General features: G+C 38.0%; 2 protein-coding genes across 3 annotated transcripts in view; one reads left to right on the plus strand and one right to left on the minus strand.

Moving 5' to 3' along the window:
* The window catches only part of LOC139958597 (integrin beta-1-A-like), a 38,223-nt gene extending 12,939 nt beyond the window's left edge, over positions 1 to 25,284 (minus strand). The window contains exons 1-11 of the mRNA XM_071955770.1: positions 25,025 to 25,284; positions 10,003 to 10,090; positions 8,774 to 8,865; positions 7,890 to 7,994; positions 3,850 to 3,931; positions 2,890 to 3,021; positions 2,493 to 2,589; positions 2,162 to 2,246; positions 1,853 to 1,939; positions 1,193 to 1,276; positions 351 to 428 (exon numbers count right to left, since the gene is read on the minus strand). Of these exons, the coding sequence (XP_071811871.1) occupies positions 351 to 428; positions 1,193 to 1,276; positions 1,853 to 1,939; positions 2,162 to 2,246; positions 2,493 to 2,589; positions 2,890 to 3,021; positions 3,850 to 3,931; positions 7,890 to 7,994; positions 8,774 to 8,865; positions 10,003 to 10,090; positions 25,025 to 25,027 (933 nt within the window). The 5' untranslated portion in view covers positions 25,028 to 25,284. The remainder of the gene's footprint in view (positions 1 to 350; positions 429 to 1,192; positions 1,277 to 1,852; positions 1,940 to 2,161; positions 2,247 to 2,492; positions 2,590 to 2,889; positions 3,022 to 3,849; positions 3,932 to 7,889; positions 7,995 to 8,773; positions 8,866 to 10,002; positions 10,091 to 25,024) is intronic.
* Positions 1 to 25,396, plus strand: part of LOC139958594 (rap guanine nucleotide exchange factor 4-like) — a 260,592-nt gene that overhangs the window by 55,762 nt on the left and 179,434 nt on the right. Inside the window, exon 1 of one of the 2 annotated variants that reach the window (XM_071955765.1) lies at positions 8,614 to 8,617. The exons of the other annotated variant lie outside the window; for it this stretch is intronic. The gene's annotated coding sequence lies outside the window, so the exon portion shown is untranslated. Of the gene's footprint in view, positions 1 to 8,613; positions 8,618 to 25,396 lie in introns of those variants that run through there. 2 annotated transcript variants of the gene reach the window in all.

The raw sequence follows: 25,396 nt of genomic DNA on the forward strand, positions 1-25,396 counted from the left end.
AAATTGGTGAAGCAAGTCACTTGCGGAACCAGGGGGTTACTTGGGAGAGGTCAAAATGATGCATTAACGAACTATGTCATGGGATGGGGGGGGGGGGGTTCATGGGATGGACTGTTGCCCCTTCCTTGGAGATATTTTGGAATGACCAAGGTTGATTAGATGCAACATGATGTTCCATGTTTTGCGACCTTTGATTGAAATTTATGTTCAAGAATATATTTCAGACGGTACAGTACGCTATGATGTTTGTTGGAGCATATATGCTAAAGCTTCCCGCCCTTTTTGGTTATAATACTGCAGTTGGTAACATTAAATCTCACACTATATCTGCATGGCTTTGCTTAACTTACGTAAAGGTGTGCATCATCATATTCTCCATCGACGTTCAGATGGCATTTTCCGTCACTAGGTGTAACAATTCCACCAAGCTGATAAAAGAAGAAGAAGATATACAGTGAAAGATCACAATACAGAATTAACGAGAAACGAAAACAGAGAGAGAGAGAGTGAAAGAGAGAGAGAAATAGGATCCTGCACTGACGCGCACGAAAATCAATTACTAAAGTCAGTGCTGTATTTTGGCAAACAAATTTAGTTCATCATAAATAACACGAAATAACACGAAAGGTATGTGCACATCATAAATAACACGGAAGTTATGTGCACAAACCAAACTGTGGTTATTGTGATAAATAGTTGGAATTGAACAGTTATTACGTTCCCATTTAGAGGGGGTGACGCGGAGGGGGTGAAGAGGGGTCTTCCCCCCCCATATAGAACAAATGAAGTGTTAGACATTAGGTGCCTGATGTACTGTGATAAATAAGGCCTCTTTAAATTTGGTCTATGAGGTCCACATGCAAGGTTGTGCTAATAACTAGTTTTGTCATCTCCTTTTTTTTCAGTGGAGTTGAAAGGGCGAGGGGGGGGGGGGTGGGGGATACACCAGAACATAACGGATCCTATACCCAGAACCAATATGTTTGCAAAGTACCACGGGGCGAAAAAGAGGATAACGTGTAATTACGTAGCCTTGATGATGACGTAAGGACCTGCCAAAGAATAAAATATTTGTCATGGTTTTATATATATATATATATATATATATATATATATATATATATATATATATATATATATATATATATATATATATATATATATATATATATAATAAATCAAAGTTTCTTACCCGTCCATCTCCTGCAATGTGAAATGAAGCATCGCTAGTGTAAACAATCAAATGTCTAGCTCGTTCCCTCCAACCGATTTCACCCTGAGAAAAAATATTAAACGATGAATAAACTATCAAACAAAAAACAAAGGAACATCATATTCTCCTGGTAGGGAAGGGTACAGGAGAAGGGAGGTAGCTGGTTGTGTTATGTGGTCTCGTTGGACTGGTTCAAACTTAAAACGACCTTGTTACACTAATCCCTTTCCCACCGCCCTTCGCCTACACTCTAGTTGATAAATGATGACCTCCTCTTACCATCGCCCCCACCCCACCCCCCCCCCCCCATCAAGGGACTGTAACTGCATTTCGACATTGTCGATGGGGTTCACCCGGGTAGTTTTGATTTTGAAATGAAGAGCCCGTTCATTGAAAACAGCAGTAAGGGAGATGGGAAGGGGATTGAGAAGTCGCTTCAAGTGAAGTAGGAAATCCCAAACCTCATCCTTGTGCCAGGAAGGGAAATATATTTGAAAAAAAATTGAAAGGAAGAAATATTTCAATATCTCACGTAGCAGAAAATTATGAAGTATGATAATTCGAGCACAATTTATGATGTTCTGTTGTCAGTTGTTATACATTATTGTATGAGAGACTTGATTCAGTACTACTACCAACCTTACACACTGTGGCTTGCATCAGTGCATCCAAGCTTCCCTCGGGTGTGTCCAAATTTCCTGAAATTTTTGTCTGGTTGACCTTTTTCTATTCAAAAAAAATATTAAGCAAACAGTTTTAATTAATAAACATGAACAGCAAAAATGTACACTACAATTGGGAGTACACACACAATATGTTCAAAACATAAACAGAAATGGTCAAACTAGATACGAAATACAATATAACTATGAAAAAATAATCAGTTCTTATATATTGGTGCATTCGTCATGTGACAATCATGCATAAGTTTAGAAGGTTACGACTTACAGCAAATAAGTCTGTTCTGTTATCCAAAGGTAAGACGTTTCTGAAACTATAGGGTGCTTCACATCCTGGACATGGTTCGTTAATTCTGTGTGATAGATAAAATATATAAAACGTATACCTTCCTCCATCTGTACGTTAAATAATCAATCGAACATTGAACAATCAGGGCAGGTTTGTTGAACTATAATAAGTGGGGTTGATGGGGGCAGGAAATTGAAAGAAGCCTTTAACCAATTCTTAACAGCGGGAATACAATCAATGACGACGTTTATAAAACTTGCTATATTGACATTTTACATGACAAGTATGTATCTTTATACTTTTTACTTACTTCCTTGGTACAGTGCTTATGTATGGAAGAACAGTTTTGTCTACAAATACACCGAAGCCCAGTCGAAAGTTTGAAGTAATAGTGCCCATTTCCTCGGCTGTAAAATAAGACAAAACATAAAGAAGCTAGGACATAGGAAGTTTGATATATCGAGATGCATTTTTCGATGTATTAATAAGTCAGTTATTTCGATTTTGAAACCTTATTATATCGAAGTTTTTATGCGGTATATAGGCTTTGAAGAACGGTGACTTCCAAAGACATGTTCTAGTATTTATTGACTTACCTCATGGTCTATCCGCGTAATAAAGCGATTATATTAATTAAGGTAATCAAGCTGTACGTCGTTCAATGCGTTTGAATACCTCTTACACAGTAAAGTAAACAATTGTACTACCTATGATTTTTCCCAGTACTTTCAATTTCTCCAAATCATCTTGCATAGAACGACTCAGGTCCATGACGTAATAAAGATCAACGGGGTAGTCCTCGGCTTGCCGTACTTTCATTCGAAGTGTGTGCGTATCGCCTGTTTGAAGGAGTGTCACATTTTAGTAGATACAATGTTACAGTGAAAATATGTTATTTAAATGTAATTTATCATGTAACAAATTATTAATAATCAGATTTAAAGTCCATATTTATCCTGACAAAGACATAATTAGGCCTAGTTTAATACCAATCCTTGTTTCATTTGAAACTCATTATTTCCTTTTTATTTATAGCAGGAGTATACCATTCTTAACAATAATTTCAATAATAATTTTCTAAACAATAATTAACGTAAACATACATAATTTCGAGATTGGCTAGGGGTGGGGGCGGGATGGGGGATTGCTAGTTCCCCCCGACTGAGCCCTTTTCCCACGACTGATGATGGAGGTAGGGGAATCCCCATTATGCACATCACTGCTTGTTACTTTTTAATTTCGCTGTCAAACAATAATGATAAATGTGAATATTATGTAAGTTGACATAAATAAAAAATGACTTTACATGCCCATTATCATGCCGATAATAACGAAGGGAGCAGGATGGGCAGGGAGGGGGGGGGGTAGGAAGAGGTAACAACCATAGACCCATGACTTAGACAGATGCGCCACTTTCGATGATAAATGCAGGGTTACATTAGTATTTGCATATGAACCCCCTCCCCCTTCCCCCATCTTGGGCAATCATTATTTGCTGACCTATAATGCGGGACGGTCTTGGGGGATTCCTCAACTCCGCATCGCCCCTCCTCCATGACGTCTATAGACATTATTATACAGTATTACCGTGTCGACTTAGGATGGGTTTATATGGATAAGTGATTAAGAATGAAAAGAAAAAAAAAGGTTAAAAATATGAGACTAACCGCTTCTGATCTTTAAGCTGACCCGCTGTGGTTGGACCTGTATAGCCTCGTTGTGTCCTTCTGCATCGCTCAACTCCTCGTCCTGCAAAAAAGGAGGATGTTTGGAGAACTTTATATGCAAGGTAAAAGATTTTAGATAACAAATTGAAAAATTAAATTCAAGCAACCTTTGTCTCCAATCATTCGTGGGATCTGCTCTTGAATACCGGTAGTTGGGGGAGGGGGCAAAAAAAGCAAGAAAGGGTATAAACGTATTCGAAAAGAAACTTTCTATGATAAAATGGGGATTACTTTGAATGGGTACAATACAGAACCTGTAAGGTATATCTCCCTGCAAGGTATACCTCGATATTACCCACAATTCTACACCAATCACATCCCCAGCCAGCATTCACAGCGGTGAAACCTACCATAGTTGTGTAGACATAACTGTAGATGTCAGAAGAAGACTAAAGGCAATGTTAGGGTAAGGTCTTTTCTGAAACGTATTTTTTGCTCCGAGAGAACAAGGAATATCTGACAATGTGGCAGCTTCCCTGAACCCCAATCAGGGCTCTGTTCTCTTGGTAGCCCGGAACCTAAGTCAATAGATAGTGTACCCTGCAATCGGTAACACCGTCCTACGCCCCTGTATGGAGTATAGAAATGTGTTCTAGTCGCGAGGATATACCATTAGCCTAGAGGGTAGGGTTTACACCCTCCCCCTTACAACCCCTTCCTCCCGCCCCCCCCCCCAAAAAAAAACAATTATGGGACAGCCGTGCGTGTAGATCTAATTAATCGCCTAAAATGCCTCAGAACAACCACTATTGTATCTTTTTGTTTCGTGGGAGGACATCCAGACCTCCCTTCATGAGAGTCGGCATCAAGGACCACAGGAATCGTGGATCCGCCCCTGCTTCATGACTGTAAGGCTACACGCCCCCCCCCCCCCCATCCTTCTACAGATGTAGTACACACATACGTAGGCCGTTTCATAAACTGATTTTGCCGCTAACGCGTGATTCTAAGGGGCGCCAATCTTGCAAGTTTGTTCTTTTCCCACCTTGTTGGTAGCGGGCAAGTTGAATCACTTTAAATCGCATGTGCCACTAAGGAGTAAGGAAACTGGAAGATCACTTATATAGATAGTGCTAGAAAGTTAATAATTATACACTAAACTCAGTACTCAGGTTCTGCGAAATAATTTCATTTTTCTTTTAATAAAACAAGTTATTTTGCTCAATACCGAAATTATATCGTATTAATTATAAAATACATAAAGGGATACCAGCAAAAGCAGAAAAGCATGTTAAGGTAGTCTTTATATATATATATATATATATATATATATATATATATATATATATATATATATATATATATATATATATATACTAGTTTCATATATGCACTTGTTTCAACATGCCTATATATAGGCTCTATATGATTAAAGACATGCCGTTGTGTAATATACACTGGAAGTATAATGCTATGTTACTGAAAGACATGCTAGTTCCACGCATATATCAATTACACTGCAATGATACACAACTTCATATGATGCTAAGCTACAGTATATACTAACTAATATAGTTTATCCAATTTAGCTAAAGAAATGAAGAAATGTCACCCAGGAAAGAATCAGAGTGCAAACACCAAACAATACTGAAATTACAGTATTCTACTTTGGACCTCGTAATTTGTCCAAATCCTCTTACACTGAGATCTTTAATCACGTGATCACGACGATTGTGTCGTTAAATGGTCATCTTATAACATAAAAAGATGAATTAAGGCAAAAATTAAATATGCATAACTACAATGTCCGAAAGTCCGCGATATGTTTTGTGAAATTAATCATATATGCTTATCTTCTTCGTGTTCTATCCGTTTTTAGGCTACAACACTTTGACAAATATCACTCAAAGCTGCCAGTTTGCGATTGGCTTCGATACGAAGCTTGGAAAATATATCTCTTGTTAAATGGGGAGCGAGAACGGTACGACGGTTCACCCAAAACGGTGTGACATGCAGGGGCGTAGCGAAGGTTTTTTTGTTGGGGGGTGTGGAGAATTTGATTTGCCGACGGATCTGGAAGTGGTGACTGAAATGGGGGAGGGGTCTAAGGGGAGGGGATGTCCCCCTCCCCTTTGGCAATCTTTTAGTTTTGAAACGTCCTTAGATGCAATCTGGTGCATATTTTAAGTCAAATTTGATTTGCCGACGGATCTGGAAGTGGTGACTGAAATGGGGGAGGGGCCTAAGGGTAGGGGGTTTACCCCTCCCCTTTGGAAAAATTAGTTTGAACGTCCTTAGATGCAATCTGGTGCATATTTTAAGTCAAATTTGGCACGGAAGAAGCTCCCGTTCTCCTTTTTCTATTCAGCTTTCCTTCTTTCTTCCCCTTCCGCTCTCTTCACCTTTTCTCCTTTTGCCGACAGACCAAAAATTTGCCGACAGCGACCAAATTATTGGGGGGTGTGACACCCCCACACCCCCCGCTCGCTACGCCCCTGGTGACATGGGCTATATATGAGGTATAGCAAGGTTACACAGGCGGAATCATATATGGCACGTCCATATTCTTCCAGGTGTCATGTAAGATTCATATTGGGTGATTGTGGAGGGAGAAGAGGGGGGGGGGGAGGGAGGAGTGGGAAAGAGGTACGGAAGCGAGATGGGATATGCAAAGGAGAATGTTGGAATTCGGGGTGGGGGAGGGTTATGAGGAGGAATGGTTACGCGAAGTGGTATTTGGTAGACAAGAATGTCATAAATTAGCATATGACTGCATATTCATATACATCATAAATAATGCATATATTTTCTCATATACCCTCAGAACGCTGTTAATGATCCATTCGAGGAAGATAGACGTGTTCATCCATTGCTTGCCATGCAATATGATGATATCATTGGTATAAATCTTATCATGCAAAAATTCTTTGCCGAATCTTACCATACAATCTCTTAAGCCATTTCCAGTTTGGCACTAAAATAAGGACAAAGTATATTGTTTTTCAATGATCACGTTTGTTAATGAAGTAATGAATCTGTGAGAAATCATAAAACCAGGTCGGATATGCATTTTTTCCCCGACCGATACTCGTGCTGTAAATCAATACCATTTTTATAGCCGAATGTATGTCATATTTTTTTACAAAATCCTGCATACATGGATGATGGAACTGTACTGTAGGTAAAAGATATACCACTTGGATATATAATAATAGACTAATCGAGCATGGAGTGAATCGGCTTCAGCGCCAATGATATTATATGGGGGTGGTGGGGGGGGGGGTGGGAGGGAAGGGAAGGGAGCTAGCAACATTTCCCTGTTTTCCTGTGGAGAAGGGGGTAGGTACCGTAGGTGTTAAATAAAATTCAATACAAAGCGCTCCATATGACTCACTACAAATTTCAGCAATTTTTTTCTTCTCATGTGGGGCCGGGAGTGGGGGTGGGGTCGGGCGGAAGGACCGACGGAGTTTAAGAGAAGCACCAAAATATTGGTACCTATATATAGCAACATTATACTATAGCCATGATATTTCATCGTGATGCTTAAATTGAATTGAATTTCCAACAAAGTCAGAATTAATTATGTTATATCACCTCATTGTATCCTTATTACACAGGAAAATACTTTTCTCTCTCTTTTTTTTTATATATATAACATTTTGTATAAAAATGTCAACGTTCTTCGTAAGTTGACAGAAATAACAAATTTATATATACGGTCCATATGTACTTTCCACATAATTTTTTCAACACTGTTATGCGGTACCAATTCCAACCATGTCAAAGTAACATTATCCATCATTGATGTACTACCTACATCAGCAATTTTCCCACACAGGTAATTTGTGAATGGTTTTCCGAATATATCTGTGAATCGATAAAAAAAACCCCACATAATACACGAAAGTAAATATTGACACAGCTTCTGCGCGCATCAATCATTTCTGTATTATCTGCGCTTGTACAGAATGACTAACAAAGATGGCGAAATTAAGAACAAGACCAAACTGACAGCTAATGCTGACAAAATGACTCACCTCTAGTTTTATTATCTCCGTGAGAGGCATTGTATAGTTCAAGCATCCCAACGTTAACAAATTATCCTCTGTATCGCATCGGGACTTGCCGGTGTCAGAGTAATCCTACAAAAAATAACCAAACCGTTACCATATGCCTATACTTCAATTGTGTTTACATATCGTTTAATTTTTTGTTTGTTTTACTGTGCCGATGGAAACTGAGAAAGGATAAATTTAGACCATCAATCTATAGGTGGACTTATACTGGACAAAGAAACATAGAAGTGATAAAAGCATGTGTTGTCATTGCAACTGTCCACATTAGATGAGTCACTCTCTGTATCTGGGAACTACATGGTCAAAGTCCACTCCAGCATCTGATGCGTCACGCATTTCTTATACTATGTCATTGTTAAGATAGATGAACTGTATATACGCATTAAACTACGCAACATTCCATATAGTGCATGACCATAGTATATCCGGGATTTGATTATTAAAGCAAAATTTTATGAGCCCTGCAGACGACAAAAATAGAACGTATAAAACCTCATAATGAATATTCATAGATTGTGAAGGAAACTACACGAACAATTCCATGTTAATTCATATATCAACTTAATTTGAACTGATGGTAAATTGTAGTTTGGGTTTAAAATATACACCAACGTACCGCATCATCTAAAAGAAGAACAAGAAAAATATTTGTGTTGCTGTAGAAATTGAATTGTGTTCTAAAAATCGTAGGCTAAACAGAGCAAAATTTCTCAAATTTCAAAACTATACTGTTATAATCATTCTCTGACAGCTTCATTTGTTTTGTTTTAAACCTCTTTGTTTCGTTAAATTGTTGTATTTATAAAAAATAACAAAACATTCCTTGAAAATTATGGTTTGCTTACATTTGTTTCACACCACGCACACATAGGATTCTTCTGCAGGCAATCTCCACAAGTTGCTGCATTTAAGCATTCCTCTTGCCCTCCTCCTGTGCCTAAAATTACAACAAAAAGGGAAAAAAGAAAGAAATAGATAAAGAAAGGAAGACCTTTCCATTGAAAATTCTTTAAACTAATTTCTGGCATAAAATTGACGAAATAATGCAGAGAAGTTGACAATACATTTTGAAGTTATGAAGTGTAACTTTGCACTTTCGTATCGTAATTATCGGGTATGTCAGTAATAAACATGCGATCTAATAATCAGTTATCATATCTGTCAGGCAAAGGGTCAATAAAACTCGAATGACTAATAGCTATGTTCACACGTTATTTGGGTTTAAGTTCGTTGTACTGTATCACTCACGTATATATGAGGATAACAAGACACTAGTACAAGCAGATAATAAAAAAGAATTGATAAATCCAATTAGCAAATTAAATATCAACAGCCAGTTATAAAATATCGGGCGTCAAAAAGGGACAATGGATATAATAAAGAATATGATGCTATCATAGAATTAAATTATTTGGCCGTTGCTAAGCTCCTTTCAGCCATATTTGATTGACGCTATAGAATCTTCAGCAAACCTTGTAGTATTGGTTTTATGCTAAAAACTGTGACACAAGTTCACATAACTATAGCGCCATGCATGCATGACAGTATATATGCCTTAATATGTCATATATTGGACATAGGCGTTTAACCGTTAGAGACCGATCCTTGCGTATCAAATATACGATAGGCAATAGCCTAGGCATAGTTCCAGTACCTATCCTATACGACAAATTCTACGAAAATAATGAAGGCGTGGGAGGGTGGGGCTGCGGTACGAAAGGGAGGGGTGCAGTGCGGTACAAAAGAATGCCTACGCGCGTCAATACTTGTTAATATCTTCATTGAGAGGTGATTTTAATTGCATTTGTTTCAAATTCAGAGGTACAGTGGCGTAACTATAGCAAAGTTGATCGAAACAGTATGGTAACGTCGTGTCACCGTTTTCACAACAAAAGACTTAGAAATAACAGAACAGAGAGGTATACACTGTTATGGCTGGGGAGAAGGGGCGGGGGGGGGGGGTTTACGTCACATCGATTGGCAGGGATGCGAGGCTGTAGTGATAGGATGTTTAATTTTTGCTTGCATTGATCGTCTCTAGTAGGCCTACACTGTATTATATGGTTAGGCTTACCATCACTGATGGCGACATAGAAGTAAAAACAGAAGAGAATGCACAAGACAAGCAAAACGTTATTCCGGTTCTTCATACTGCCGACTTTCTGAAATGACAAGAAAAGTAAAAAAAACTTTAATTAAACATGAAAGTATTTAATAAAGACAGATCTACTGAACGCCGAAATGTCAGTTTTCATCGGTTTTCAAATGTTGACTTCACAATTATACCCGCAGCCAAACGGCATAACAAGCAGCCTAATTTAGGCATCGATAAAATAATCATATGTCAGTTTTCGTATACGCTCTAGCAGTAATTCAAAACGGTGTTTACGTTATTACTGTTTTAATACGAAGACGATAAACAGTACAAAGCAATTAAGGTGTCTTCCGGTAAAAGAAAACAGTAACTAAGAACATAAACAGAACTATGCTATCCATGAGACATTCATGGGTATATAGTTTTAATTATCGTACGACATTAACGCAGGAAGCTGAAACAGAAATATGCAGTTTAAGTTCTGTCATTCCTAACCAATTCTTGTAACACAATTGGATATATCAGCAGTATCATCAGTATCATACACATATATTTATACATAATACAACATCTTTCCACAATATACTCCTATTGACATAAAAATAATTATTAATGTTTACTGTAATTCAGAACGCCTGAATTTTGCCATTTTGTTGACCTCAAACGACCTGTGACCCCACCAAGACAATAGAAACATTGGTAAATTATAGGCCTGTATATCTATTTGGTTACCAGCCGACGGAAGAAACATAAAATACGCGCCGTGGGGTACTTCCACCTTTGCTACAATCCCTTTAGATATACCGGATGTAACATACAGGAAGCTTCCAGGCGCGAAATTAGGTTGTATATTTACAGACAGGCAGTCGTTAATTAGGACATTACTTTCTGTGATTATCAATTTGTGCCAGCAGAAGAAAGAAACAAATTCTACATGAAATTACGCTGATAGCGTATAACGTGACGCCTATCTATATACTGTACACGATAGGCAACGCTTAGTAGAGTGTAGGCCACAACAGACTATCGTTATACCAAAATACAAAGGCCACAGTATCTTTACGACTTTGTGCACAGTTATAACAAGTGTAGGTTGAGAATCGTATCCACAATAAACTAATTGTCGTACTTTCATATTCTAATAGATCGTAATATTGTCAGACGAGAGCGGAAGTACTTCAGTTATTACTGGCAAAGAGAAAACGTGACGAAAGGCACTCTCAAAATATGCACCAAGTTGAAAATGAAAATATACATCCAAGGTCAAACAATGTCGGTTTGAATATTGAAGTTCAGTCACAAATTCATGATTAGTTGAAAAGGTAACTTGAAAAATATAACTTTATACAGCCTTCCCCGGCTCCCCCCCCCCTCACCCCACGTCCTCCACCATTGGACTCTACCCAGCCCAATTGGCTCCATAAAAGGCTATAAAAACGAAACATTAATTTGATAACAACACTCCTGAGATTCGTCTGGGTCAACATTTAAAGGCGACCAAAACTTCCCATGGCAATTAAAAATAATAAACAATAAAATGCATTACATGGCAAGGAATACTTAAAGGGGAAAGTACGGTATGTAAAGGGATATCAATTACTGGGAAGGCGTGTGTGGAGAAAAGTATAGGAATGGATTCTAAGACATGCACAGAGTCAATATTTCTCAGAAAGGATCGATTCGGGTGGACACTCGAATCCCTTTCCCCACATATCATTACAAGTAACCTTCCTGTAGGTTAAAGTCTGAATGTGTGTTTGCCAAATTTAAACTTCGACCTTTCCAGCTTACATGCCCTAAAAGCTCAGTAAAAATGACACCGTTCTATGCAAATTTCAATATTAATATTCATTATGTTTATTGATTTATCTGTCGTTATACATTTTGAGCTGAATGAAATTCGCCAGATTTTTTTTAACGAGTCCGTAGATTCTACAAACTTCAATAAAACTTTGCAATCCCCGCCCAACAGATCTTGCGCCAATCAAATCTCTCTGTTTTACTTACGACCATTAGGCCTATCTTACTTTCACTTTCTTGGCTAGCCTGGGTTAGGTCTCTTGAATAGTATCTTTCTTTCAGTCTTACCGATGCAGCTTGCGATATTCTGTCATTTCCTTCCATTGCAATGAATAAACAGATATTTTCAGATGTTTCCTCCTTGGAATTGGGTAAAAAAGTGGACGATGCAAATACATATATAGGTTACATTTGTGTAATGAACATGCTGATATGGGCGCAGTGATTTTACGGTAAATTGTTCGCGCCATAAGGGCAACAGAAAATAAATTTCTTTCTTTCAATTGCGACAGCTTTTCTCCATTAAACCCAACTGGTCAGTGTGTATTTAGAAGAGGAAACATTGAATCTGCTTCAGAAGTTTGTTTTCCGAAATTCATCAGCCAGCACGTATTGAGACTTCAAGGAAAACGGCAATGAAATGCTTTTGTTGATTTAAAAAAAATCATCACGTGTGCGTGATATAAATAATAAGTCTGTCAATACAGCAGAACACAGTATCTATTGACAACCAAGAGAAGGGGGTGTATATTACGTATGGTGGGTGGAGATATATATAGTTTTTTTGAACAATAATTGACTAATTAATGACGTTAATTAACTGGAATAAAATCGGGAAGCTCCATGATTCTTTATAGGAAAATAAGAAGCTCATGCAGGATATGCATTTGCTTACATAGCAATAATATTTTGCCTTGGCAATGCGTAATCATGTTCATGAATCGTTCTAATTTACATATAAATACACAGTGGCGTAGGAAGGTACTTTTGAGTGGGGGGGCTGAAGACTGATGGCCGGCCTGGGGGAGGGGTCTAAGGGGAGGGGGTGTCCCCCTCCCCTTTGGAATTTTTTGCATTTCCAGGTGGCCTCAGATGCAATTTGGTGCAATATAGCACACTTCAACACCCACTCCATTTTGTAATCTTAATTTTGTATTTTCACCTGGCCTTAGATGCAATTTGGTGCACCAAATGAGATTTTTTTTTCTCATTTGGAAATGAAAAAGGGGTTTTCTGACTTGCGGAGTGGGGGGGCGGAATGATACTTCCGCCCCTCCACATTTTTCACTGGGGGGGGGCTGGCGCCCCCCAGCCCCCCCGGCTCCTACGCCCTTGTAAATACAACGTGATTTCCTGCAATGTTTAAATCGTCATCGCTTTTAAAATGAACTAAAAGACCTCGAAGAATCTAAAAATTTGCTTTGTATGCGAAATATTGAGATTATCCTAACGAAGACATAGGCCTAGTTTTATTCCGTTGATTGGACTTTTCGTAAAATGAGTGGATATATAAACGAGATCTCCCGACGGGATGGTGTTATATGTCAGTTATAATGTACACCATAGTCTTAAGTCGCATATGGATGGACCTATGCATATCTGTTTTTCGTAAATCAATAACATAAAACATTGAAAATGGACTATATAAATGTGAAACCAAAAGAAAAAAACATTACTCGATGACGAATTGACACAAACTACAGCGAAGCGTATCTTCCGTCGGATTATATTTACACCATCAAAACTTGTAGGCAACAAAACCTTGTCATAACAGTTTGAATAAAGTGAAAATTGATACTGAAAACTGTAATAATATGCATACACATTTCTCTTAAGGCCGTGAAACTTTGTATAGCCATTAAGCATAGCTAACACTTTTTTGAGTGTGTCCTCTTATGAACTTATATGAGGACTTAGAAGTGTTAATTATCCTGTCATGCAAGACCGTGCAATTTTTTAACACTAACTATAGGAACTCAAAGGGATGATTCATGACCATTTTATTACTTTTTCTTTCAATATTTTGACTGTCAAAATACAATTTCATTGCACTCAAAATTTACTTAATTATCAGGCATTGACTATACATATAGGGGCAACGGGGTAGAGGCACTGTGGTACATGCCTCCGCTTTTGTAAAAACCTGAAAAATACCCTTTTTGCATACATTAGAAATACCCTCACCCACCCCCTTTAATACTGAATTTTTTTCCCTCTTTTCCATTTCTGTAGTTGTTTGTTTTTCCTAATGAAAATTGCCATTTCCTCATTTAAGAAGTGTCCTTCTTTTGAAAGAATTAATTCAGTGTAAATTAAAGAATTAAATAAAAGGTGGGAGAGGTGAGGGGGGGGGGTGAAAACATTCAAATAGTGAAATTTGTGTTACGGAATGTACAAAGGATTAATATTTATCAACAGCTTTTGGGGTAATTTGTGGTTTGTCCCCTCAAATGAAAAATCACATGTTCCACAGGACCGCGACGTGTGTGCCCCGCCCGATTCCAATCCCAATTCCGTCGCACTGGGCTATATGCTTTCAGCTTTGGGATGGGTGTGGAAGTTGGGGGGGGGGTTTAAAACTGTGGCTCTTTGATTACTCTAAAAGATGTTTTTCTTTGTTTCATTTTACTACCAGGGGGGGGGGTACCATCGGAACGAACGTCAAAAAGTGTGTTCAAATACAGGCTACAATAAATTTACATCTTACTCCACAAGGACATTCCCTCACTGTCGCAAAGAAATATCTAATAACTCCCATGTGTATAAGCAGGCAACGTTTACATGTTTACGGCCTTAGGGTACAAAGTTGTCAGTAGTATGCTATATACAATTTCACATATCAAGAGTATTATCGTGTAGGCCTATGTGTGTTTTTTTCGTGTTTTCTTTTAATGTGTGTACGATTGTGTATACATACCTACATGGTTTACAAAGGTCAAGGTTGAGGTATACCATGCGTCTGTGACAATAATATGTTGTGAATTTTTCACAACATTAAAGTGTGGCGAGTGTGCGCTTCAAACACCCAATCTGTTAATCTGTTATCTTTGGACTTGATATGTCAGACTCACAGTATGGAAGGTTTTTTTTCGAGAGCATGTCCTAGTTTGGTACGGATTTTCAGTTTAAAGATTCTCGATTTTTCAGTAACGTCTTTTAGCCTAAACGACAAGGGCTGCTCCCCTATATCCTCCTCCACCCACCCACCCCCCCTCCACCTGCAGTACACATCCTTGCTGATCAAAGCTTCAGTATACCAACATGAGATGCAAGTAACAATTTTTAGCCTCTGTGTAACATTGTTGCTTCGTATACAACAATTACATGTTATCCACTACATAATTATGGTAGCCTCATTGCCTAACAGCCTAAGCAGTATGGGAGCCTATACGGTGAGGCTATCCCCATATACCGTACAAATTATTATACTCAAACAGCATTATGTTGCCTCCTTCCAAAAAGAGACAATTTTGTCATTTGTGTCTTAGTCACACCACGCTCACTCCGTAGATTACGTCATTTGATTTAAGAAGATTAAACACATGTTTTATTCATCAACCGTGCAGTCTATACAACATATGTTGTGGATTTCTCAGTAACATCTTTTAGCCTCCATATTGTTTTTATATCTTTCTTGGTCACGCAGTTTGCCTCATCAGGGACATCATATGTCTGTACATACACATATTACAAACGTTGTTTTGAAAAAAAAACCGTAATGTATACCACGCCGGTATATTACTGTTTTCAAGGCAGATATGAGCAGATTATTAAATGATTTGGCTTTTCAGTTTTAGATTCAAACTTTTTCCCCCCTGAAACACTTCAATTATCCGTTTTCAGTGAGACTTCCCCATCTTGGGGGGGGGGGGAATGAAAGAATGTTGGGACATGTTTTGGAATTTTGAAAACTTGTCGTCGTGAGGCAACCGTTTGGGGCATATACACATATGACTGATTTACAAATCCCCCCCCCCCCCTCCTTCTATTTGTCTCAAACACTACATAATAAGTTCTACTATATTATGTAAGACAACTGTCAGATCCAAGTGAAGTACGTTTAACTTTTGCTGTATATATTGGTTTTGTGAGTTTACTAGTAAAATTTTTCTCTGCTTGCTATAAGTTCTAATTTTGATCACACTTCAACAACTACTATAGTATAAAGATGTACTGTATGTATAGGGAATTGTGCATCTATATAAGGCTATTATAAGTTCACGTGGAGCGTTTGTTGCATTTGCACGTTGCACTATATAGAAACATGTGGCTCTAATATACATATATCCTAGGATTCTTCCTTCCTTGAAATTACCGTAACTATAAAAACTCTCGGGGGAAAACTAAACGCTTTCGTATGTTATATATAGTGCAGGTTGCAGTACACTTGGATTTCATATACACATCCATGTGATGAAAGATGCCAGGTACTTGGTCGGGTACAACGAAAGGTGGCTGTAGTATCACAAGAACTTGGTGCACGCAGCACGCATGATCGTACCTTACCCAAGCCAGGTAGTGGTGAGAACCCATCATGTATCAAATTATGTATCTGTCCAGGCGCGGACCCCGGGAGGGATAGGGGAGAGGGAAGGGGTATATATATATATATATAGGCCTATATATAGGCCTATATATATAGGCCTATATATATATATATATACATATATATATATATATATATATATATATATATATATATATATATATACATATATATATATATATATATATATATATATATATATGTGTGTGATTCGTGACCCTTCTAATATGTTGACCTCTCTGAGTGGACGGTCAGGTGCAACATAGCAGCAACCTTTTGTGACATTGTCGTACGGAAAACAACTGTGACTGCATTGGAAACTTCCCACATTTTTTCTGAAATATTTCCTTTCCCAATGGGGCCTATCCTTAATTTCTGGAAAATGTATTGGGTGGTTAGTAACAACAGAATGAGTAGGCCTACTTTCGAGGGAAAAAATAGAATTTGATACGTCCTATCGCGGTATCTTTTGAAGATTGCCTGTAGAGTGCAGACCAATGTAAGCAAATACAAGGTAAAACAGTTGGCGGTTCTATCTTCTTCTCGCTTGATAAGCCAACCAAATGAAAAATTATCTTCCTAACTTTGGTCTACTATCTTTCGCATTATGGTCCACCGAAGACGATCAGTATTTATGTTGTTTTTGGTGCTATGACAGAATTAAAACTTAAAGGGATATTCCGGTGGCTCCTCATATATATGCATATCTTATAACAAAGAATTTATTTTGTAAGTTAAAGGTTTTTTGTTAATGCATCTGGCAACAGCAAATACATGACGTCATCACGGCAATTAAGCTGAAATGTTGTTGCCCTTTTTTTCTTTATAATATTTAACTCATCACATATATTCACAGAGGAACATTTCCAAACATGAAATTCTAAATACAGAGAACTTTGAAAGCTAAGCAAACATTCCAAAATGTATCAGGTTTCAATGGTAACTCACTAGAGAAGATTATAGTATAGGAAATTAAAACTTTGGAAGATCATTTGCCGTTATAACATCATAAATCAAATTTAAGTATCTCATATTTGTTTTTAATTGTCTGTCACTCTTTTGGTTGAAAAAACTAATTGGAACGGCGTCTTAGTGCAAACATCATTCGTGAAATTGCTATCAGACGCCAAAGTACTGCTTTAACTTGAAATACGGTAAACGAAGGACCCTTCATGAAACGACTGATCAGATAGCCCGAAGATAAGGACGAGAACGTTTTTCATCTCATCAAACCCGACGTCTCACCTGATACTATAGGAGGATATGATGTTAAGTTCAGATAATGACGAGGATTTGATTACAGTGGTACAAGACCGCGTACGGCTCTGAGTGGTCTTAGTTCCCTCATAAGGAGATGGAAACGTTGTTATCATTGTGTAAATTAATGTTTGGAACGCCCAAAGGACAAAAATAAACTTCAGCTGGGTCACTATGTATATTAACGTGTTTAATACTGTATGTTCGATCACTGTGACAAAATGAAAATGAGCTATTTTCCCGTATCTATTTGCTTTACTGTCCAGAGAACGCCCTCGGCAACGCTTTCGATTGATACTAGGTATGTTCCACTGCTCCACGACTTGTCTTGCTTGGCCAAGTCGTTTGTAATACTCTTTTTCTCGTGTGCAACTGTAGATGCCTCAGGGTCTGTCTACCACGAATGTGCTTGCCCACAGTATTTTACATGCCCGAGGATCTGTCCGATACAACCTAACAGTAAGGAAAGCCAAGAATCCTCCAGTAGGGTATACTTTTATAAACACTTTTCGTAAAATTGTAAACGCAAGAAATATTGGGCATTATAGTAACGACTTTTAAACATAACCATACATTAAGTTATTACACCTTCAGACTATAGTACATACAATGGAGGCAAACTTCATCATGTCATTAACATGATTATAATCTAACTATTTATAGTCAATTTTTTATATACTGACTACGATGTTATGACCAATTTCATACACACCTTAATGGTCACATAAAATTATGCTATATCTCTCTATGGAATTGGTTGCCCTACATCGTTAAATGAAGTTTTCCGGTTTAGTCTAACTATGGAGTTACACAAACACCTCATGCATTAAGTCTAACTCAGGGTACAGTGTTATAACTATACGTTTTTCCATATAGTCTCATCGTGTCTAGACGTACTGTATGTATATACATATTACCCTGTTAGGGGAAAAAATACCACGGCATATATTGCAAAGAAGACGTCGTACACTCGTACTGTATATGATATCTATAATATGTGGGTTGTATATACCTCATCACAAAACTAGGCTGGTCATCTGCTCGTCGGAACCAACTGTAGCCTATCAATGTGTAATGTATCATGCTGGTATAGACGGGCAATAGGAAATGTTGACATCCTAAAGTGGGACATATAATCACCGAAATCGATATACTCAAAGACACTTCGATACTGAATTAGTGGTGGCGTTTGCAAAGTAACTTCCCTCGCGCAAATGCAAATAATACTGACGTAAACATATAACACATATACCATCTTGCCTTCATATCAAAAATTGTTTTATAACTGCTTTTTCAGTTGATTTTTGAGGACTTTTTTTTTTCTTTCTATACGTTACTCGAATTTAGCAACCCACCATCATCACGTAAGTTATTATCTCGGCTTAAGTCAAAGATTCATTGCAAATAACCTATAAATGAAGTATAAGTTGACAATATTGCAATTTGGTTGTTAGTTCATGTGACGGATAGAGAAAGGGACATGTAGCCTGCTTAAATAAGGATATTAACCATTAAACTTGTTTGTCATTGCAGTTTATCATTGAAATGATAAGGCTACACGGGTGTTGAGAAGAGGTTGAGGACGGACTGTGGAGGGTAAGGGGAGGATGACTGCACGTTCAAATAGCTAAACTTTCATGCACATGTATGTACTTTAGATCCTCCTGCAAGCAGGAATTCGCGAAGAAGCCTCATTGGCTAAAGCCGCAAGCTGACCGAAGTCAGTCTGTTAGTTTCATATTTAACGTCCATGATTAGGAATTGTCAATTGTCAACAACTGTATAACTGGACGACATTCATTAATCTGGGTGTGACTCGAACTGGGGACCTTATGATTGGAAGGCACCGGCGTTAACCACTAAGCTAACACTCCTCAACACTCCTCCACATGTAACATCAATATCCCTCCAGTTAGAATGATGTGTATCAAAAAGGGAGTTGTTAGGGCAACTCCCTGATCAAAATTAACTCCCCCACTCCCCTCCTCACCCTTCCCTATCACATGAAGGAGGAGGAAGGCATGAATTGTGATTAAAAATTCTACGAGGCAATCTACCAAGCGGCGAGTGTTATCGTATCGTTCATACTACAAACCTCTTTCTTTGTGCTATATAAGACAGCCTAACACAAGCATTACGATTGTGGAAATAAAAGAGAGAGTTGGTGTTGGTCTGTGGTTGAGCGGAACTTTCACTGATCTATGGAAAGTGGTAAAATATTCATGTTACGACAACAGTGGGCGTCCCATGGAAGGACGTGGTTATGAAGTAGCGATTACGAGTTTCCGCTTGAACTGAAAACAACTTTTCTACCGATACGTCCTGTGGCTTATAACCTTTCAATGAACAACGTCACTTCCTTATTGGGTATTACTGTTTAAACGTCAAATTCCCAAAACTGTATATTTGTTCTACATTTCAATATGTACGGACTTCCGTGATTGCCGACGAAAATGGCTAAACTTGCCCCATAATTATGCAGTGGGTGTATATATCTTGTGAAACACATTCTTACATTCTTCAAATATCAATAGAATTTAATTTACAATGTTTTGTCTAAAGCTTTTTGGTTAACTGGTTAAGGAGGGTCTACCTTCTAACTCTTGTATGAGGTTTCTCGACTAATCAGAGAACTGTTCTAGATCCCTGCGCTAATTAACTAATAATCATAAATTTCAGCCTGGGAACAGCCTTGTGGTGGTAACAGGCTATACTCTTCAACCCAATTCCTTTCTTTGGTGTAAAGTTTCACTTTTGACCCTTTTAATCCTACCTTTCAGAGATTTCGACTTATAATGTGTCCTCCTATATTGCATGCATATGAACTGCTACAGTTAATACACTAATTACAACTAAAGTGTCATGAGAATTTTATGCAGCGCATTTCTTCAAAACTTTTCACCCCAGTTACAACAGGGAGTTGTTATGGAACGAATTGTATGTAACGTCTCTGACAAAGCGCTCTTTGTATTACCAATTATCTGTGCGCGTTTTCAAGGGTCATACCTGAAGGTGAAGTCAACACTACATTGCTTTGTTCGACCACAATTTAATCTCTTGTTTGTATTCATGCACAAATTATGTCTGCCATTTGATTTCTTAGGTCTTTTATAGCTTTCAATGCATCCATACATGTAGTTACAATACAAACTGTGTAGTAAATAGGACAAAATGGATATTGTTCTCATAAATAAAGAAATCTCCCTCGAGTGATTGCTCTCTGCCAGGGTTTGAATGAGTTTGAGGTATCGTATACATAGGCTGAGATCAGATTTATTGCTCACAATAGATAGAGAAAAAAATCAAATAAAATAACAACAGCAGAGTTCAGAATATGAATCATTAGAAAGTTGAATGAATTTTGTCAAGTTGAGATGAAATAGAGCGTAGATGAATCCATGAATCATTTTTGTACTGCATGGCTACTGGCATATAGCACGTATTATTTGTACACATCCCGAACATTGAACTTGAAGTACAGGATTTATGGTGCTACTTGTCAGCATGGATGTTTACTGATTTGTGGTACTTTATATAACACTGTTCTTTTCAAAATACGAACACAGTTGTTAGTTTGCGTGTGTGTTGAGAAATTGCTTCTAATCGCCCGGCAAAATAGGTAAAACCAAGATACTAAAAAATTATGAGGGAGAAGGGGGAAGGGGGAGTGGCGGTATAGGGGGCGGAGCGGATGTTACAACTCGAAGCTTTACCGCGCAGATACCCCATACATATATGCTTGGAATCAGGTTTCTTGTGTGCATTTATAACATATGCATATACTTAATGTGACATGTTGTAACATGTTTCGAATTTCGGGTTCATCCCTATTACGGTTTATAACGTGCCTGTCATTTTATCCGTTCTTATACGGGCAACTCCCGAAGTCATCTTAAGTTACATATTAAAGACGTGTGTATGTCAACAAGGAAATGAAAAAATACGTTCCGCATTATAGATATATCAATCAACCGCATATAGGAAATCTTCATGTACTTGTTCGTATGTAAGAAGTATACACTGCCTCATTTGCACAGCAAAACTTGGCAACCTACTTCCATGTTCGGGGAAAACCATGTCAAACAGGTTTGGCATGTTGTCTGCATTTCTGTTTCGGCAATGGAGGCACCAGAATTTCCAGAATGGGGGGGGGGGGGGATGGGTTGTGAAAGTGGTTGGCAAGCATATATAGTTAGGGGGTCAACATTTGGGTCAGGGGTCAACAGTGGTTGTTTAGGGGTCAACAGTGGAGTGTTAGCTCAGTGGTTAACGCCGGTGCCTTTCAATCATAATGTCGTGTAGTTACAGAGTTGCTTACAATTGACATGTCATAATCATGGACGTTAAATATGAATCTTAGAGACTGACTTCGGTCAGCTTGCGGCTTTGATGGCTTCTTCGCGAGTTCCTGCTTGCAGGAGGATCTAAAATACATACATACACGAATTCATACATTTTGGAGGAACAAAAATGCCGCTGTAGAAGGTGCACATCATCATTGGGGGGGGCATCATGATTGGGATGTCCCCACCCATTCCCCCCCCTTGTACCACCACTGATATTGGCGTCTATATATGAAATATTGTGTAATGTACGTGTACCGTACAGTATGTAAATAGATCGTGGATGTCTAAGAATAATATACATATAACTGATATCTATTCTGCGTATACTGCAACAAAACTTCAAAATATGATTCTGCGTTTTCTCATTTGTCTGTCACTTTTACCCTATCATTCTGTCTATCTAATACCTACTTTCTAAGGTCATCGTTTTATTGTCCCTAATATGCTTGACGGGTCAAGGACTGAGAAGGAATGAGAAAACTGGTAATCTTCAGTACATAGTTTATATACAATGTTACCCTTGTATCATGTTCTTCACCTATAACACATTTAATTGTCCAACTCAACTACCCCCCCCCCCCCCCCGCAATCATGTGGGAATAGTGAACAGGGACAAAGACCTCTACGTCAAATTTGCATTTCAAAACTTCTATTAGTTTTTGAATGCTTTAAATTTGGAGCCAATTTTGATAACCGCTCTGGCTCAAAAGAATCTCCCTGCGCAAAAACCTTCACACATACGTGACAATCGTGTATGTTCATATATGTTTCTGGGCGCGTGTGTTTATTATGGACGTCGAAGACCTTGGCCTAAGACGGACACTATAATAAAATCAAGCGAAAAACAATTTGCTAATTGTAGGCTATATACACTCTCAATTGAAAGTTGGTGGGTGGTGAGTTGCTTAAAACCAATAAGCGTTAATCTATTTAGCAGCTCTTGACAATTTCGTCTTTGCAAAAGTTAATTTTTCTTCTCTTTCTCGAGATTGTAGATCTATATACTGTATTAGGAGAGATTAGGCCTAGCCAGCTGAGGAAGCCATTTAGTAGTGTAGCTGTCAGCCAAAAAAGCCATGTACCGTGACTTACAGCTGTCGTACAAGTTAACGTGCGTTTATATATTGACAAAACGGAATTTTGACATAACATCGAGTCGTCAAGCCTATATACATGTTCCAGTATGACGATTATGTCGTCACTGGGTGAAAAACATTTCGAGGAAATATCAAGATGGGAATAACAAATTAACACACTAGCTCTGAATATGCAAGAAGAAGAAAAAATGCAAAGGCTTTGCTTATTGGTGTCAGTGGTCACTAACTCGGATTTTATGCAAGAAGAAGATAAAACAAAGGCTTGCTTATCATTGTATGGGGTGTTAGGGATCCCCTTTGACTCAAATAAAATATCACTTTAAAGGAGCTTATCGAATTTTATCGGAAAACGTCTATATAACGTCACAAGTACTAAATACCGCATTTTGTTCTCAAGATGACGTTAAGTATATGACTAATAACACAAAGGTTATTTTTGCTATGTTGTAAACCCATTAAAAGCTACCGCTATCATTCCAGCCTCCATGTTGTAATTCTATAACACTTTTCTGGTTTTTGTTGTTGTTGAGTAATGACCCTTTAAACGAGTGAGGTTCCTCAATTAAAGTGACTGGACTATGTAGTCTAACAAAAAAAGACTTTTTTTACCACGGAATGAGGAGCCGACATCATGGTCAATTTAGCCTTAAGGGATCATTCCAGAGTTAAAACCTTGAAAACATCAAAAGCTAATGAGGTTATTTATTAATTTCTTTTTCATATAAAGACTAATATTCTGTCTAAAGTCACACTTTAATGCAATTTGGACTATGTCGTGGGCCTCCACGATAAACCGAAATTGTATTGTTGATTCCCATAACGAATATGCGTATATGGAATGTACCACCTCTTCAATGGTAACTAAGCTCTCTGCTTAGCATCCCCTCCCCCCTCCCCCTCCCTCCCCTGATTGGAAGTACCACTGAAAGCAAACATGGAGTTACTGTGTCTACCGTAATTCAAAAACTAATGACATGAACGAATGAGAATGAGTACATGTTCCAAGAATATAGACGTGGCATTTGTTTATACTTTATCTAATTTTATAAGTCATCGACATCACCACACAAGTGATTGTTGATTGATAAAAGATATCAGTTTAAAATGAAAAGTTAACAAAATGAAGAGGTATCGGTTGGTTGAGACAGCACCACAAGCACTGTAATAGAAAATAACAGACAGTAGTGAAATGTAACGTAACCAAAAAGTCTATATACTTTGACCAAACTGAAGATATAAAGGTTGTTCACAATACCATAAACAATTAAACAACCATCATATCCCTCCCTCAACAGAACAGTACATGTGCCATCTGGCAACTCAAATGGGGCTTGATCGGAAAGTGGACCCCATAATACACTACTAAGAGCTTTGTACATGTCGACAAGTAAAACTGTTCGATTATGTCCGAATTTTATTCGGCAAAAGAAATGTATGGATATTTAATGTAAAGTAAGCAACGTACTGTCGTTCTTCAAAATAATAAAAAGCCCTGTTGTATATGAGTAGCGGTGTATTCTGCAATTGCTCTAAATTCCTCAATTTAATATATAGGATATATATCTGTAATCAGGCTCGCAGTCCAACTTTTTGTCTAGTGGCATGTAGCCCCTCGTCCACGTTAACATTGGGTATAGCAACCCCCCCCCGCCCCCCCCCCCCCGTTAACCCGTTCTTCACCGTCCGTTACTACCACTGAAATTACATACCATCGCTAGCTTGTGGATCAACACATTACCAATCGCCGGGTATAGACTATGTGATACCAGTTATGTTTAGAATATCTTTTCTTACGACTCTGTTGTTGTTTATCTTCCACTTTCGGTTCTAACTTACATAGTCAACATATTAACTTGACATATTCCATGTGGTTTCTTATATTCTTCCACATATAATAGGAAACACTCGTTTTCTATTTGCTACCTTATTAAAAGTGAAAGCTAGCTTTTGCTTACCATGACACGGAAACGAAACGTTGAGATCTTCTACAATGTGACCAGGATATTCCGTGTAGTAACTCCTTCTTCAAAAGGGAAATAAAATTCCTTTACAAAAAGAAGGCCCAAGACAAGAATCTGAATGATATGAAACACTTTTCCTTCTTATTCTACAATGTAATAAAATATGTAACAAAAACAAAATCCAACTGCAGGAAGAGACGATTCTCAGATATGCTTCTGTGGTCTGTGACAGCTTCAGTGTATGTAACAGCACGTCGAACTGATAGTTCAGTATAGACTCTTAGTAGAGTAGTCATCCAGGAAAAGTCGTTTCCGGCTAGAACGAGTTGAAACGGAAACTAAGCAGCAAGACGGAAACGGCTCTGT

Source organism: Apostichopus japonicus, chromosome 18 (genome assembly GCF_037975245.1).
Source record: "Apostichopus japonicus isolate 1M-3 chromosome 18, ASM3797524v1, whole genome shotgun sequence".
Classification (NCBI taxonomy): Eukaryota; Metazoa; Echinodermata; class Holothuroidea; order Aspidochirotida; family Stichopodidae; genus Apostichopus; species Apostichopus japonicus.